Genomic DNA, 18,025 nt, shown 5'->3' with positions numbered 1-18,025 from the left:
TAGGTCTTATTCTTAAATTTAATGATACACATTTAAAATGCTTTTCCTAGATTTCAAATTATATGCCAAGGCCATCTAGGGAGGCAATGAAGTCAAAAGTAACAGGCAATATAGGGAAATATGTGCAAAAGATCTGACAGACATGGAGTTGACATAACAACCCTGCAGCATAGTAAGAAGCAAGCTTCTACAGATGAGACTCTCTGCTGACCCACAGAACCGTACGCAATTCCTTTCTGGTTTATGAGGTGTCACGGTGAAGCTGTACCAATATAACATCTGACATTAGTGCCCTCTCAAGAAATGTTCACTGCACTGAAAAGTAACGGGATGAATCAACCAGGCCAGAAAGAAACCTGGTTCTAATCCCTAATATAAATGTTCTGCCCATCTTTTGTACATTAATTATATTGAACTTTCTGGGCTCTATTGTTTTTTAATAAAGGTAAGATCAACATTTTTGATGTAGATGATACCGAACAGCACTGGTAAACATCTCTACTCAAAATATCACAACAGTAGTTTCAGTACATACAAACTCCAACTTGTAATTGGAGATGGCATTATACAACTAGTAAGACCCTCAGAGATTGACCATGAAAACCTGAGACATGAAAGTGATGCATGGCGGTAGATATGGATCTATATTCACTCTTCTAATGTTGACATCCAGTTATGCCAGCACCATTTGTTGAAGATGCTTTGTCTGACATGGCGTTGGTGAAGATCCTTTCCTACTCTGTAGGCTGTCGTTTTGTCTTGTTGACCATGTCCTTTGCTTTACAGAAGCGTCTCAGTTTCAGGAGGTCCCATTTATTTATTGTTGCTCTTTGTGCCTGTGCTACTGGGGTTATATTTAGGAAGTAATCTCCTGTGCCCATGCATTGAAGGCTACTTCCCACTTTCTCTTCTATCAGGTTCAGTGTGATCAGATTTATTTTAGGGTCTTTAATCCATTTGGACTTGAGTTTTGTGCATGGCGATAGACATATGGGCAGAACACGAGGAATATTCATAACTCAATTGCAAAGCAGTGACAAAACCTGGATTATGTATGACCAACAGCAGCAGTCCTAGGCAATAGCTTACATCTAAATCTTTTTTTAAAAAAATATTTATTTTATTATTATGTACACAATATTCTGTCTGAGTGTATGCCTGCAGGCCAGCAGAGAGCATCAGACCCCATTACAGATGGTTGTGAGCCACCATGTGGTTGCTGGAAATTGAACTCAGGACCTTTGGAAGCGCAGGCAATGCTCTTAACCTCAGAGTTATCTCTCCAGTCCACTAACATCTAAATCATAAAAGGAACAATATATTCATTTACAGTGGGAGCAATAACCTAAATATAAACTTTACTGCTTTTATGCATTTTTCTTTAAGATGACTATCAACAGAAAGATTTTGTGCCTTATATAACTATGAGTTGTATAGTTTCCCTTTAGCTACATAGTAATGATCACTTCCGTGATGGCTTTCATGCTGTTAAGTGGATCATTAGTGCTTGACTTGTGCAATTACAGAGCATCTTAACAGTGACAAACAAACTCACAATCAGCTCAGCACTCTGCTCCTGCACTATTAATTCTCTCACATTCCTCATATCGTTTATATTGAACTAGAACTTTGTTAATAGTTTCAGCTTTTTAAAGTAGTGTTATTTCACAATTAATATGTCATAATATGGAGAAAAACACTGTACTACAGATAGTTTTTATGTATAAAGCATTGAAATCAAATGAAAAAGTCAAAACAAATAGCAAATGTTATTTTATTTTTATTAAGCTTGTTTTGTCCACTCTAGCTAGACTAGTTAGAAGCTTATGTGATTAAAGACAGAATAAGATGTTCAGAACTGACACATCATCTATCAATTACATGTACTTACTTTATATTACATACTGCTTTATCATGTAAGTGTGGGTGCACATGCATGTGTGTGTGTGTGTTTCAGTGAGAAACCACTCCACACATATAGAGATTTAAAAACAAACAAACAACAAAAACAACAAAATAAAAACAGCCTAATAATAGCACTTGACTGGTCCTGGCTAATGCACACAGAAAACCAGCCTTAAACTGACAGTTTTACCAGCATATACGGGCTTACACATTCCACACAAACTATCAATACATCTCTTTCAGGTCCAGGCCCCCGGTTATACTATTGACAACTGAAACAGAGATTGGAGACTGCAAGTCTGTCCATATGGGCTGATGATATTGTCAAAATTACTTCTTAAGCACAGCAGTATAGTTCTTTTCAGATGGTTGTTACCCAGGCTCAGCTTGCCCACCTTGGAGACTTAAGATTCTCCTGATAAAGGCTTAACAATATTTCCAATGCAAGTTTATTTGTAAAGCCATGACAGCCTCAATTTTGTGACTGTAAGTTCCTTCTGCAGCAAGACAGCATGTATAATATACTCTACTGATGGTCCCAAATCACAAGCAGTTATTACCAGTGTCTCTACAAATTTGCACTGGTGAGTGCAAGGGAAACGGGAAGGCAGAGCTTAGAGGACTGGACACCGATTATGAAGAGCAGAGTTCAAACAGAAATCCTACAAACTATCAATGATAAAAGTTCTATAAGAGAAGAAACTTTCCATCTGCATAAAACATTGACATGTGTAATAAAATTAGAATAGAGATAGATCTTCTATACACCTTCAATACTTTTCTCTGTAGGATTATGTATAAGACACGATAGTTTCTTTAAAGCAAAGAACTCATCATGACAGATACTTTTAAGTATTATTTAGCTAGTTTTTTCAGAGCATACTAACTTAATAAGATGAAGCTCTATTTTTTTCTTATCCTATTCACTTTTATTTGGAATCTGAAGGGCTGAAGGAAGCACTGTTTATGAAGCGACTGACATGTGCAACCCCAGTCCCTCACTGCCCCCAGAACCTGTTCCTGTTTGCTTGGATTTCTTCTGATGAAGTTCAGCAGTGCCAGGAAACAATGTTTTAGCAGAGGACAAGCACACAACAAATGACTGACACGAGAACTAGCACCTCTCCCAAAGGGCTCCAACCACACCTGAGGGATGACTCTCAGACAGGCACCAAGAGCCAGCGGCTCACAGGAGAATTAACCTGGCAGGAGAACATTTTCAGCTATGCTTCCTTTGTAGCTAGGCCACTTAACAATTCTCCTGTTGTCTTCACCTCCAATGTGAACTATTTTCCCCTAAGTCACTCCGGCACTGTTAAACGTGTGTGCACAGCTGCTCCCCACAGACTCTCCTGGGGGCCTCTAGCTTGTCCGGTTACTCCCTCCTTCATTGCACTGAGAATGAACCTTCTGCAGGCCAGTCTCTGGTGAGGGTCTGCATCCTTCCCTCCTTGTTCCATAGCTCTGCTGTTCAGCAGGTCTATACTGCTTTTAAAAAAGTCAAGCACCATACTTCCTCAGACAGACAGGGGAACTTTTCCGTTTAACAATCACACAGTGTAGAATTGGTCATTTTCCTATATATGGCTACAGTTTGTATTATGGGACATTGAGCGGTGGCGTGTCCTTAAGCTAGCTGGCATGAGAGCTGCCATTGCAGTTTTAACAGCCACAAATACACCTGATCATTCAAAAAAACAGGCTAGGCTACAAGACTTGACGTCTACAGTCTAGACATATGTTCAAGAAATGATTTCTGCCAGGACAGTGAAGTCCAGCATACAGTCCTTCACCTGTTCCCAGGGTTCCACACACTGAGGAAAAGTTACACCCTGATGATGGTCACCTACTATTTCAGATTCCAGAGTTACCAGCTGTGGAATACCTAGCGTGAATGGTCAGTGTATGATTCTGAAACATCCCTTAGTGGTGCTACATGGAAAGACTGTGCTGTTTATGCTGGGATCTTCTAGAAGGCTAATGTATGAGTTCCTAGTGTCACAAATACAGCAGCCTATGAAACAGGAAGACAGCACAAGACATGGCATGTGAACTCAAAATACTCCATGGATAGAAGTACACTGTTGAAAACACCAATTAAATTTTGATAAGTTTGTAGTCCACACATTTTAAAACATTTCTCTAAAGCTTATTTTGTTTTGTTTTGTTTTGTTTTTGAGATAGGGTTTCTCTGTAGCTTTGAAGCCTGTCCTAGAACTTGCTCCATAGACCAGGTTGGCCTTGAACTCACAGAGATCTGCCTGCCTCTACTTCCAGAGTGCTGGGATAAAAGCTGTACACCACCCCTCTCCTTGTAATCAATGTTTTTAAAGGAAACTTTTAGCATGGTATGCAAAAGAAAAGTTCATAATTTGTAAATTTATACTTAGATGTATTCTCACTATGTGTTACGTAGATTAAAATATGCAGCAGAAGCCGCCAGAAGACTTCCTGTAGTTCCTCCGTCCAGCATGGAAGCAGCTGCTCTTCTAAGGACTAACACACATTAGCTTTTGAGCATCAATAACTAAAATCTGAACACGGATACATCTCTGCGTTAGCCTTATTTTACATGGTAGAGACATGACTTTATTGTTACATGTAAAAGCCCTACTCTCTCATCCTGCAGTTCCTTATTTATTTTTCTGCAAGACTGTTCAGTGGTTGTTAAGGGAATTAAGAATGGAGTTTATTATTATTATTGTACATCTTAAAGTCATACACATGTGTGTAAAGCTATGGTTTAAAAACACATGGCCATGGAGTATGAGTGTGATCGGTATTGCTACCTAATTTCAACCTTCCAAACAGACACAAGCGCTAACATCTTACCTGGTTATCAGTCCTACTTATTTTGGTGAGTGCAGGGAGCACCCAATCACAGTTCTAATAGTTACACAATGGAAACTCACTAAGATGAATTTATTCATGTTAATGGTCAATTGCAAAACTTTTCTTTAAAAAAAAAGCCACTTATTAGGCATTTTGGTCTGAGCAACACAGAAGTAACTGATATATGAAATTAGTACCAAGAATGTGTCGTTTCTCTGGTTGTACTGACCACATGACTCTAGGCTCTTGGAGCACATCAGTAAGAATGTGGAAACCTGAAGACATTAAGGTAAAGGAACTCATAAAACACTGAGTTTTACCTCAACTAAACAGAAGACACTAGATTTCAGAAGACCAGAACACTGACCAAACATAGACTGTAACTGTTCCTGAGGTTCCAGGTGAGAGCAGATTCCATCACGACCTGGACTGGAGGCCAATATGTTACATTTTGTCAAAAAAATTGCCTATGAAATTTGTGCGCGAATAAATTCTAAAGTAGCAGACAAATGGACTTGCAGCGCTCAAGCTTTGGAATGGTTATTTAAAAGCAAAACAAAAACCTGGGAGCAAAAAATCGGAGCAGAGAAATGTAAGATACATAAAATCTTATAGGAGTGCATTTTATATTAGAGGCAAAATAGTACAGGAAATAAAGCATCTGTAAACCTGATATAAGGGAAACTCCCAAGAGTCTACAAGGATGGCCCCAACTATGACTCCTGGCAGCAAAGGAGGCATGATCTGAACTGGCCATCCCCTGTGATCAGATTGGTGACCACCCCAAATGTCAGCAGGCAGCCTTCATCCAGCAACTGATGGAGGCAGATTCAGAGACTCAAGGCCAAACACTGGACCAAACTAGAAGAGTCCAGCTGAGAAGAGGGAGAAAGGACAGCATAGAAAACCTCCCAGAAATGGCTAGACTGCCTCATGGGAATTCAGAGTCTGAACCAACAAGCAGGGAACCCTTAGGAAACCACTTAGGTCCTGTGCATACACCTGTCAGTGATGTAGCTTGATCTATATATACGTGGGACTCCCGGCAAAGGGAGCAGGAGCTATCCCAGGTGCTTTGACTGGCTCTTGTGCATCTATTTCTCATGCTAGATTGCCTTGCCCAGCCTGAATACAGGGGGAGGCACTTGATCATGAGACAGTTTGATATGCCATGCTTTGCTGGTACCCATGGGAGGTTTTAAAGTGAATACAGGAGAGGGGAGGGAGGTAAGCTGTGGTCAGAATGAAAATTAAATAAATTAAAATTTAAGAAAGCATCTGTAATCTTTGAAGAGTAAAAGTAACATCAGTAAGGAGAAACTGTGCTGTCTACAATAGGGCAGGAAGAAAAGCATCCTGAAGGCAAAACTCCATCCACTGAAAAGGCCAGGGTATAAAATGAAAATCCATTTCAAAGACTTTCTTCATAAAGAAGGACAGCAGGGCTGCTCTGCTATCAGGGCCACTCAGGCAAGTGTCTTCCTGCTCACACCGCATAAGCACAGAGAGGACACAAAAACTAGAGCCCAAGGAAGCCTAGATACTTGTGCAGATGGGAACAGAACCTGGCATTGTTTATGTATGTTGGTTTTGCCTGTACAGGATTTACAGGACTGGGAGATTTGCACCCAGGTTTCCGAGATAAGCTGATGACATTCCAGGTGGAAAAGTCCTTCATGAATCAGTGCACGGAGATGTGAGCCTAAGACAGAATGGAGAATTCAGCATTGCAGAGATGCCAGACATATGAGAAGCCAGCCAAAGTGGATGGCCCAAGAGAAAAAAACACACATGAACTGAAAGCAATAAGGGCCATAAATCTGAGGATGCCCAAACTAGTGACACTTCACATGGCTTGATGGATAGATTTAATGTCAGCCTGCTAGTTTTCAGTTGTTTAAATTCTCCCATTTGCAATTGGAAAATTTACTCTGAGACATTGTATTTTACTTTTTTTATGTTTTTAAATTTGGCTGGGGCACACATCTAAGAGATTTTCTTGAATGTTCGCAGAAACGTGGTATTTCTAAATAGTCCAGGAAGTACACCACCAGGGACTGCTGGTATTGAATGAATGCATCTTACGTTTAGAGACGATCATAAGACTCTGGATGGCAGAGGATGAGCACTGGGCTTAGATGTCTTCCATAGACTCATGCTTTGAGCATGTATTCCCCAATTAGTGGCAGTCTCTTGAGAGGCTATTGATTTTTAACATATGCGTGGTTTGCTGGAAGACATCAGGTCACAAGGACCTTTGAGAGGTCCAAATGCCCCTACTCTAGGGCCGACTTTCTCTGTTTCCAGGTCTGCTGTAGTGCACACAGACTCTGCCTGACGTTCCTGCTCTCATGGATTAGCATACCCTCAGATTGTGAGCCAAAGTACATATGTCTTCCTTGAGATGCGTCTGCTGGGTGCTCTGGTGGCAGCAGCACAACAGGAACCATAACTGGCTACGCATTGAAACGTTTACTCATGAGATCAAGAGTGAGCGCTGTGGAAAGATAACTGATCACAGGTATGGGTGGGATGAGGGGATAACTGATAGCATTCTGCTGACCTGAATGACATCACTGTGTAATCCAGTAACAATCCTTCTATTTTTCCAAAAGAACAAAAGAGAAAATGAGAAAATCATGCAAATCCCTAAATATTTTTAAAACTCAGAAACTTAATATTAAACGTGCAGGGGGAGAAAGTGGTTATGTAAATCTATTACAGTATTTCCTTCCCATCTAAATAAAAGGAATCTAACAGGCCAAGTCATATGAATTTGTACGCTATTACTGATATAAATTCCACTACTTATTTTTAATAATTCATAATACTTAATACTCTAATATGATGTCAGAATTCTTAATGATATTTAAATTAACTTCTGAAGGTTAAACTTATTACTAATGGGACACTAGATACTTGTTTAATTTTTCTTATGTTGTATTTCATGTTGTTGTCACAGTAATTTGCAAGCCTGTAGAATACTGTAAGTGTATGTGTGCATTCTGGAGTGGGGACAGTAATGTTTAGGATGATAACATCAAAGAAGTCTTTACACTAAGTAATACATATTATGTGTATATGGGGCAGAAGTAGTAAATGAAATGTGTGGTTTTATGAAGAAAACCTGCTCTTACTAGAGGATAATCATAGCTTCATTTAAGAGGGATCTTGTTAATAGTATCGATTGATAGAAAACAAACTTACCACTTGTCCATTGTGTGGGTTCTTATGAGCATATGGAGGTCCACGGATATGATTCCACATCTGGCCAGACGTCATAGCAAAGACTATACACTGAAAACCAGGGTACAATATTTCAATACATAAGCCAGGGAATGGCAGAATAATGCATTTTAAAAGTAACACTCACCATTAAATTACCATTTAAGAATCATGTTCCAGCTCACACAGTAAAAAAAAAATCATTTACTATAAGATTCTGAGCATTTACTATCTGCATCTTCAATTCCACAGCTATGAACCAGACTAATTTTCCCCGAGAGATACGGTGATGGCTAAATGACAGAACATGTTATGCCCCTGGCAGAGTGACAACCTGAGAGCCCTTGTGAAGCTGCCAGTGCAAAGAACAGCTGAGACAGGAGGCAGAGATGAAGAGCATGAGCCTCTCCATCTCCTAAACGTCCGTTTCATGCTGGCTGGGGGGCTGTCCAAAGCTGATGTTTTTTGGGTTACCATAGCTCCACCCCCACTACTACTTAGCTGCTTTTGGCGAAGTGCCCACAACAAATCTAAATCTGTACAGATGGAAGAAGCTATGAAAAGATACATTCAAGAAGAACTCTTAGAGATTATTTTTACACCTGTTGGCTCTATGCCAGAAACTTTTATTTGGAATATATTCTTGACGGTAACAAAGTGTTAATGGGGGGGGGTGGTGGTTAATGAACAAGAAGTAACAGATTGGTCATGATAATTTATAGGTATGTGACTAATACCAAAATACTGTTTTAAAATTCATAAACTTAAAAACACCTCTAGAACAAAATGTGTGCCTGGGGTCAGAATGTTCCTTTTGGCCCTGTGATCTGTCCTATTACTCTTTACTTCGGCCGCCATCTCTGGAACTGACCTGTCTCGATGAGGTTAAATATAGCAATAAACAACTAGCCAGGTTTGTGCGGTTTGTTCGTTTTTTGTTTTGTCCTTTTAAAAAGAGGACACGAAGAAGAGCAGGATGTGGCACATCTTTAGAGGACAGAAAAACTCAGAGAACTAAGATGATTATGTGCAATAACTGCTTTTTGAACCAGAGTTTCAACAGAAAATGGAAAACTAGTTTAGAGATGTTAATCTCAATCTTCTACTCGCCTTGCTGAAAGTAACTCTGAAATTAATTTGGTCTTCTTAGAAGCCAGAACTAACGTGGGCAGAGTTGAGTAAGACATTTTCTGAAGCCAGATATTTACAAATATTTGTACATAACTTAAGACTGTATATTAGAATACCAGTTCTACTATAGGTAGAAAACATATTTAACCATCTAAAACTACAGTTTATGATGAAATTATGTGAGGAAAATAAATTCTATATTTAATTCACATATTAGTGCCAGTGATTAGAGAGACTGGTGAGTTAAAATTTTGTGCTAAAGACATACAGTTCAGGTAAAAGGTATTTAGAAATCCCACAGAGATATAGTAGTGAAAAACACATTTAGAGTAGAACGGCTGACCTCTGCTACTGTCATAGACAGCCAAAGATACCAGAATTCTACTGGTTTGGGGCAAGGGCTTCACAAGAACTAAATCTGCAAGTGAAACTACCCTGATGCACCTTGCCTTCTTGTACTGACTGCTTTGTTAATCCTACTTCCAGACACGGCCAAGGTTAGAATTCATGAAGAGACAGCACTTGCACTATGGAAAACAGTTTTGAGAAATTAGAAGGAAGAAATAATAGTGGCCTCTCCCATGGTACTGATAAGAACTGACAGAAGGACAATCATATAAGAGGTGGAAACAGTGGGCCTTGACAGTTTATTGACATGACAGAAAACATACTCAAAGCTAAAACTAAGAACCCAGGTATCTGGCTTCTTCTTTATCTTTGAGGCAGAGTCTCGTAGTCGATGTATAAGCTCTGTTTGCATGAAAATAACTGTGTGGTCCAATCTGACTTGTGAGCCACAGTTTCCACCTCCTGGGGTCTAGGATTACCATGAACAATATGTATGGGTAGGTTACTGGTTTCTGACTAGAGCAATAGGGTCATTTGAAGAGCTACTTAGAGATACTCAGAATGAGGTTTAGGCATGCAAGAGTAAATAAGGAGAAAGAAAAACTTGGGATTCAGTTTAAAAGAGTAAATACAATATGCCCTCAAAATACTCCTTTCTGGAGCTGAAACAATGGCTCTGCAGCTAAGATCAACAGGCACTCACATATACACATAAAATCAAATCTTCAGAAAATTCATTTCCAAATGCACTACACATTATATAACAGCAGAAGAAAAGGAAAAGATGACTAGAGATGACTATGAAAATAAATTGAATTTCTCAAGAACACAAGGTAGGGCGAGATTAAAATAAAGTCTAAGAAGAACCCCAGAAGGTGACTCAGAAATACAAGTCATCACAGACGTTGGAACCTGCTGTGGAATAATCCTTCTGTATGCTGTGAATATGTATTACTCTCATTGGTTAATAAAACAGTAATAGGCCAACAACAAGGCAGGATGTATAGGACAGCCAGAAAGAGAGAACTCTGGGAGAAGGGAAGAGTCAAAGAGTAGCCAGCAGTGCAGAGGGAGAAAGCGATAGATGTACTATGCTAATAAATGTATCATTACTTGGCAGAGCACAATTAAAAAATATGGGTTAATTTAAACTATGAGAGCTAGTTAGTAATAAGTCTGAGCTAATGATCGTACACTTGTAATCAATATTAAGCCTCTGAGTAATTATTTGAGAGTGGCTGTGGGACAGAAAAACTTGGTCAACAGGAACCCAGAGGTCTGATGTAGTTGGGAAATGTTACATAAATAGTAGGCAAACACAGTATTTTAAAAAATGAGGTCATAGTGGTGTGCAAACATCATAGTGGGGGGGGGGAGATCAAATATAAAACAACCTGACAAGTCTCAACATGGAGGTAGAAGGTATTTACCCGGGACATTTATATCAATCACCTCTCCAATGCTCAGGGCACATCACCATAAAGGGGTCAGAAAGAACACAAGAGCTCAAGGACAGAAAGGAGTGCTGTGAACAGCTGTCTGCTGGACATGACAGGATGTTGTACCAATGAACACAACAGCATGGCTGCATGCACAAGACCTACATCCTCTGGGCCTATCAACAGCCCATCATGGGATTTTAGAAAGGAAGCTATTATTATACTCCGGCCAGCTGCACTGCTAGAGAATTAGTTACAAAGAGAAGATTTTACAATGATACTGAAAGAAGTGAGGGTGGTTAGAGTACTACTATTAATAAGTAAGAAGGGGGACAATCTAGCACATGAACAAGAGGTGTTAGCTTCAGGTAGGAGTTGAATTTGTTCAGTGTTGACAGTAGTCCAAGACACAGGAGGTTCATCTATCAAACACGGTGCTACAAGGGAGTCTGGGAATTTACATCAGATAAAAACAAATCTTCATTTGCAATCATAACAAAAATGCATAATCATTGTCAACTGTGCATTTGAGTGCCAGATCAAAACCATTTTTGTGGCATGTGAACTACACTCAATAAAACAAATATAGAATTTTTCCTAAGATTTCCATGTTATAGAGTTTAGCCAATATTTGAAAATAAAGAATTACTGCTAAATGATAATACTGACACCATGATACTATAAAATATTAACATAGCAATAGATACAAATGTAAACACATTTTGCTCGTGCTCAAGAGAAAATGACCAAATTTTCTTAAATATAGATTAAGCAACAACACAATCTATGGTAGGTTACTTAAATTTTGCCAATTTCCTTTAGTTAATTATATACTCAGGTCCAGAAGCTAGAGTAAGAAACATAAAGGAGCCTTAAGGAAAGCATGCTCTGTTGAGCCAGCTGAGGCAGTGAAAACATACTTCTGGAAATCTAGGACTCACAAAGTTCTGGCAATTTTCACAGGACGCAAGAAAATCCTGAATGAACAATCTTGTAAAATTCATGGCTTGCTAAGCTTATCCCAACCAGCCTTTAAATGTGTCATGTTTTTCTCTTTGGCCTTAACTGCTAAAATACCACCATCTCAGTATACTCCTTAATGTGGATATTTTGGGGGGTTCCATTAATATAAGTGAGACTCTTATTAAATATAATATTCAGAAAATGCATGATTCATGAGGACACAGTCTCTATGAACCATCACAACGAACAAGAACACAGTGCTAGTCTTTTGTCTTCTTTAAATATTTGGTTACCTGCCCTACTCTTATTGACTTGGTGAAGTTCTTTATACTTGTGAATACAGGTTTATTTTATTTTATTTTTTAAATACACAGAGGGCAAGTAAGACTTAGCAAAAAGATGCTATTCCCTTCATTATATTAGTGTCACATAGCAAACAGTTCTGAACTTTAATAAAGCTCATTTACTTATTCTATTACACTTCATCTTTTGTTCTAGGATATTCTTTTCTAACAATGCATACCTACACCTTCTGTTAAAAACATTACACTCCCTTAATAGATTGATAATTCATTTTGCTGTCTTATACCAGGTTGTAGGTGAGAGGTATGTTCATGTTTTTGGCACTTCCACTACATTGTAAAACCTATTTGTCTCAAAATGCATGACTGTATAACCTTGAACATGTTTTTAGACAACTGTGTTCTGTGTATCTTGCTGTGAAATGAAGAATATTTTACTAAGAATATACAGTTTATGTTGGTTTTTAAGTATCATTTTTCAATCATTCAAGCTTTACTTTCATGTAGTTATGCTTATTCTATTCTTTGCTCTTTGCATTTTCAGCAATATTAGTATCTCTAGTCAACTGTCACAAAAATTCCGACAGTAAAAAACACATATTGTTACAGTGTGAAATCTTCCAATTTGTGATTACATTCTACCTTTGCTTAAGTCCCTTTTCTTAAAACAATCTTTTAATAACAATCTTGGTATAGTTTACTTACTTTTTTTTTCTTTTTTTTTTTTGGTTTTTCGAGACAGGGTTTCTCTGTGGCTTTGGAGCCTGCCCTGGCACTAGCTCTGTAGACCAGGCTGGTCTCGAACTCACAGAGATCCACCTGCCTCTGCCTCCCGAGTGCTGGGATTAAGGCGTGCGCCACCACCGCCCGGCAGTTTACTTACCTTTTGTTGGACTGACATGGGAGTGCTTCTGACAGTCTGGCAATGTGTGATTTCTTTAAAACTTTCTTTTATTTGGTTAAAGCATCTGAATATTTTATATGCTAATTTATGTATATTGAGCATATCAACCTTGCTGAATTACTCACTAGCTCTTGTATTTCTATTCATTCTTATTCATATTCTCTTCCCCCTCCATTTATGCACATCCAGGGCCCACGATAAAACTTCCAATAAGAGGCATCTTATTCTTCATCTCAGAGATGTCAAAATTTGTGAATTAAGATGTTTAGAGAATGTTCCATTGTCAGATTGACTGATCCCTTCCTACCCATCTTTCATTTACTTTTATGCCAAATGGTGCTAAATCTAGCAAGTGTTCATATACATAAGATCATGATTCTTTTTTCATATTAGTGTAGAAAATTTTATTAAATTTTTATATTAAAGTGGCCTTCTATTATTGAAATAAAAATATAACTCACATTACTGTTTTAATGATAAAAATCAAAATTTTGTTGAAAATATTTCCATTTATATTCATGAGAACTGACTTATTATTTTATTTTTAAATACCCGTGTCATAACTAAAAAAGCAGTTATTTTGTTTCAGAAACCTAAGAAAATTTCTATTCTTATTGATCTAAGTATTTATATGATAAGACTATTACTTCTTAATTGTTTGGGAGAATTAGCTATCTATTATATGAAGGTGTTAAGAATGGACTCAATAGCATATAATGCAGATATTCTCTCTCTCATGTCTCGATTTGGTTTGCTAAATTTACTCAAGTTTCTTAATAATTACCAATCACAATGTTGGAATGTGATCCCTTAATTAACAAGGTATCTACTGAATCATGGCTAGGCTACGACCCTGACAAAGTTCAAATCTATGTGCTATCATGTCTTGAACAGACAGAAACTGGATCCCAAACTGGAAGTGTCACATCATAGTATTAAAAAAAGAATCTACCTTGCATCTGGGGTTCTAAAAGTATTTTGTCCTTGATAAATATGTTAAGATACTATATGCCTGAAGTGTTCGCTAAATTATTTCCTGATTTTTTTTTTGTTTCTCTACAAAACCAGATACTTGGGTATTTAAAATATAAATTTTTAAACACTGGATGAAGACCAAAAGTTGGGCTAAAACGGACACACTGTAAACAGCAACAATAAGAGTCACTCAGAGAATGCTGCTCTTTCAAGGAGTAGCTTCAAAGGTTATTCCATTGGGAAGTATTTCAGGCTCCTCAGGCTGGACCTTAATCCAGTCTAAAAGAAGCTCTATTTGGAAAACTAAGATTTGAGCAATGCTATCAAAGCTCAATATAAAGCACAGCATGAGTACACACGCCTACCTGACCTTTCTCACTGTACGAGGAGGATTCTGAAGGCAGGCTTTGTGTGCCGCTTTATCATGGCTTATCTTTGTGTCACCCTAAGTTCTTGAAAGTTCTCAGTACAAGGCAAATTTTCAGACTCTCTTGGTATTCAATAAACACCTGAACAAAGGAAAGGTAAACTCACAACTGTTATTCTGAAACTGATCTAAATAAGGTAGCAGAAGAAGGAAAAATTAAAATGTACTAACTCCTCAACTGGAGTCTAATAACATGGTTCGTAAAAATAACCATGTCTTCAAATCTAAACTGTCTGTTCGCTTCACTTCCACTCTTTCAACAAACCCTTCCAGCACTGTCGTGCGTGCTCCCAAGTCTACAAAGACATACTTCTATCTCACAGTTGCAAGGGATACTGACTTTTAGTCCTTGTAAACCCAGCAAGCATTCAACAGAACTCAATATATTGTGCCAACCCTCTCACAAAGAGAAGTTTCTAGAACCCTGTGATAAACTAAGAACGCTGCTCCTAACACGTACGTTTATGCTTTCCAAAATGGGCTACTCAGCTTTCCAAGCATGGTCCACAGCACTATACATTTAACAACTCAAAGCAATGGGCTTTCATAAGATAGTTCACTTGGTGAAACTGGTTTACATTTCAAATACTTAAAAAGATGAATAAAATAACAAAACACACTTTATCATTTCTCACTTCTGTAGCTGTTTCATAGATATATCTACTTAGCATCAGAGACAAACTTTAAAAAAAGTTTTTTATCTTCTTATACAAAATTTATGGAAGACTGCAAGTATTTTCAGGCCTTGGAATTAATCAAATACTAGCTGTTAATGAAAAAAATTCAAATATAGTTACAGTTCTATATCAGTGAATTACACATGTAAATTCAATTCATCAGAAATCAGAAACAATTTTAGGAAATTTTGACTACTCTGAAACATGTAGACGTATGTTTTCCATGGTATTTGTCCCTACATGGTAAAACGTGATAAGCATTTACATGGTACTTATTAACCTATAAATGATTCTAATGTAGACATTTACAGGATATTGAGCATCTGCAGACTGTGCTATCTAGATGCCTCCCAGATAAAGTCTTTTATAGGTACAAAACAATGTAAGTATTCAGAATTCTAAGTAAGATTATATGATTTTATTATTACATATCCTTAAAATAAAACAATGCAACTGCTATTCCCAGCGATTACACGGATCTCCTACATACAGCCTTCCTCTACCATCCGTTCGTTTCAGCGACCAACTCCTTCAGACAATCTCCCATATCCAACTCCAGCTGGCAGATTTGCAGACCACCTACTGTGCCCTTCCTTCCTCTCCGCTCCTATTCCCAAGAGATCTCACAGATCTATCTCATTAACAGCCTTTCTCTAACACCCCAGCCTATGTCTCAGCTACTCCCACAGACACTTCCTGAAACCACTTCTGCCATGCTGGCTAGGGAATCAGGTGGGCTATTTTACCTCTCCCTCTTCTCTGCCATTTCCAATCCTGGAGTCTTAACTCCATCCTTGTAGCAGACCACCTTTTTCTCATTCCTCTCTGCCCCTATTCCAGAGGTCTACACAGGTCCTGGTCTCACACCAAGCTATCTTCCCTCTACTCTTCAACACCATTCCTCTTCTAGGTCATCCCCATTTCTCAGTGTTAGCTTCCAATACCTAGAAAGACATTAAGACCCCTCATGGCCACACTGAGCAGGATCACAGAAGCAATACACAGTCACCACACTCTAAGAACCAGAGAAGGCAATAGAAACCAAGGAACAAAACACACACTTAGCAAACACAAGACCAGATAGCAATACCTACAATTATAATCAACCCAAATCCGGATGCCTAGACACCAACATAAAAATATATTCAATAATAACACCAGGACAATATATTGCTAAATGAAATGAAAAATTTAAAAACATGATGAGGAACCTCAGAGGCGAGCTTCTCCAACAAAGCTCAAGGTACAGAATAGAGAAAGAAGAATGGATACCCCGGTTAAAGAAAATTTTAATTAAAAAAAATCCAGACACAAAAAACAGGAAATCTAGGAAACTATGAAAAGACCATTTGAGAATAATAGGAATAGTGAAGAAGAGGAAGAAACCCAGGTAAAGACATACAAAATTCCAAGACAGCCAGGGCTATACAGAGAAACCTGTCTTGAAAATCTAAAATTAATTAATTAGTTGATTAATTAATTGAAATACATAAGGGAGGAGGTTTTTTCTACCCTCTGTGAAATCAGAGCCACTCAATATCTTTGAATGTTTATTCCAACAAATCACAATGTGTTTAAGGCTTAAGGGCCTTTCCTGAATGTGAAAATTGTCTGGGAATTTATACTAATCTTCAGCCTTTAAGGTTCTCATAAAATCTAAGTAATTAAACTGATATAATTTCTTTGAGGCGGGAGAAACATTAGGGTGTGAGAATCTACTAGCACAGCTCATCAGTAGGAGCAGACAGAAAGAACTTCTATCCCACTGTGATTTACTGCGATAATAAGGCTGGCTTATTAGACTTTTAATGATGTCTTATCTTTCATGTTTTTAATTGCAGATCCTTGGGATGTTTTCTCTTGTGTTTTAAATGAATGTCACTATTCACTGCACTAATATTGCTTAGGTTAGAATGACAGTAATCTGTGAAAAACTAGAGGTGTCATGCAGCTCTGTACTATGCACTACAAACGACACAATTTTAACCCATTCTCGTATTTCAAGCAACACCACTTTTGGAAAATTACAATCTTTACATTTGTTCCTTGAAATTATATACTACTATAATTCAGCATTGTATTCAATCATTCTATAACAACACCATAAATCAGGAAACAATTAATCCTCCAACTAAAAGGAAAGTAGAATAAACGGAGAATGAACCAATGACCTGGGTTCGGTTCCAGGGAACCATTGTTGCCTTCAATAATAGAAAGTATTTAAGAATAATTTTGTCTTCTACTCAAGAAGCTTATGAGACAGTAAAATCTACCTGTCTCACTTTTGTAATATAACTTAGAACCTAGGAAGCTATGAAATATGTATGTGTTAATACCTCCAGAGCTCATTTCCTCTCTGCCAGGAAGTTCAAATCTTTCTGTCCATTCTATATAAAAATCATGATGAATAATTTCCTCCTGTTTGCAATATATAGTATATTCTTATTCTAGTCATGAACCAAAAGCATAAAGCAAGTACAGTAGTAAATATAATTTTTACCCTTACAGGACAGTGTACTCAGTGGTAAGGGCTTATTAACACTAATTAATTTCTTGGGAAGCATGTTTTTAAAGATCATCTATAAAGCATACACCTAGTAGTACCTAGACTTATTTTTTTTTTCCTAGAAAATAGCACAGGGTAAGAGGCTGTTTCCAGACAGAATTTCTATTTGTTACAGCTCTGGCTTTTTCTAGAACTCACTGTACTTTCATCAGGCTGGCCTTTAACAGAGATCCACCTGCCTTTGTCTTCCAAGTGCTGGCATTAAAGGTGTGCGCTACAACCTAAGGGTGTGAGAGTTTAATCTCTATATTAAAGAAAGGAAGAGATATAAAAATGTAGGCAGTTTACTTTTTTAAGATCAATTTACCATCATGATAGAACTGAAAATGTA

General features: G+C 37.9%; 1 protein-coding gene across 1 annotated transcript in view; it reads right to left on the bottom strand.

Moving 5' to 3' along the window:
- Tusc3 (tumor suppressor candidate 3) overlaps positions 1 to 18,025 on the bottom strand; it is a 146,576-nt gene that overhangs the window by 37,057 nt on the left and 91,494 nt on the right. Inside the window, exon 6 of the mRNA XM_005362535.2 lies at positions 7,945 to 8,034. Coding sequence (XP_005362592.1) covers positions 7,945 to 8,034 — 90 coding nt within the window. The remainder of the gene's footprint in view (positions 1 to 7,944; positions 8,035 to 18,025) is intronic.

This window comes from Microtus ochrogaster, linkage group LG7_11 (genome assembly GCF_000317375.1).
Source record: "Microtus ochrogaster isolate Prairie Vole_2 linkage group LG7_11, MicOch1.0, whole genome shotgun sequence".
NCBI lineage: Eukaryota > Metazoa > Chordata > Mammalia > Rodentia > Cricetidae > Microtus > Microtus ochrogaster.
The sequence above is the reverse complement of the archived record's forward strand: the minus strand, read 5'-3'. Positions and strand labels throughout refer to the sequence as shown.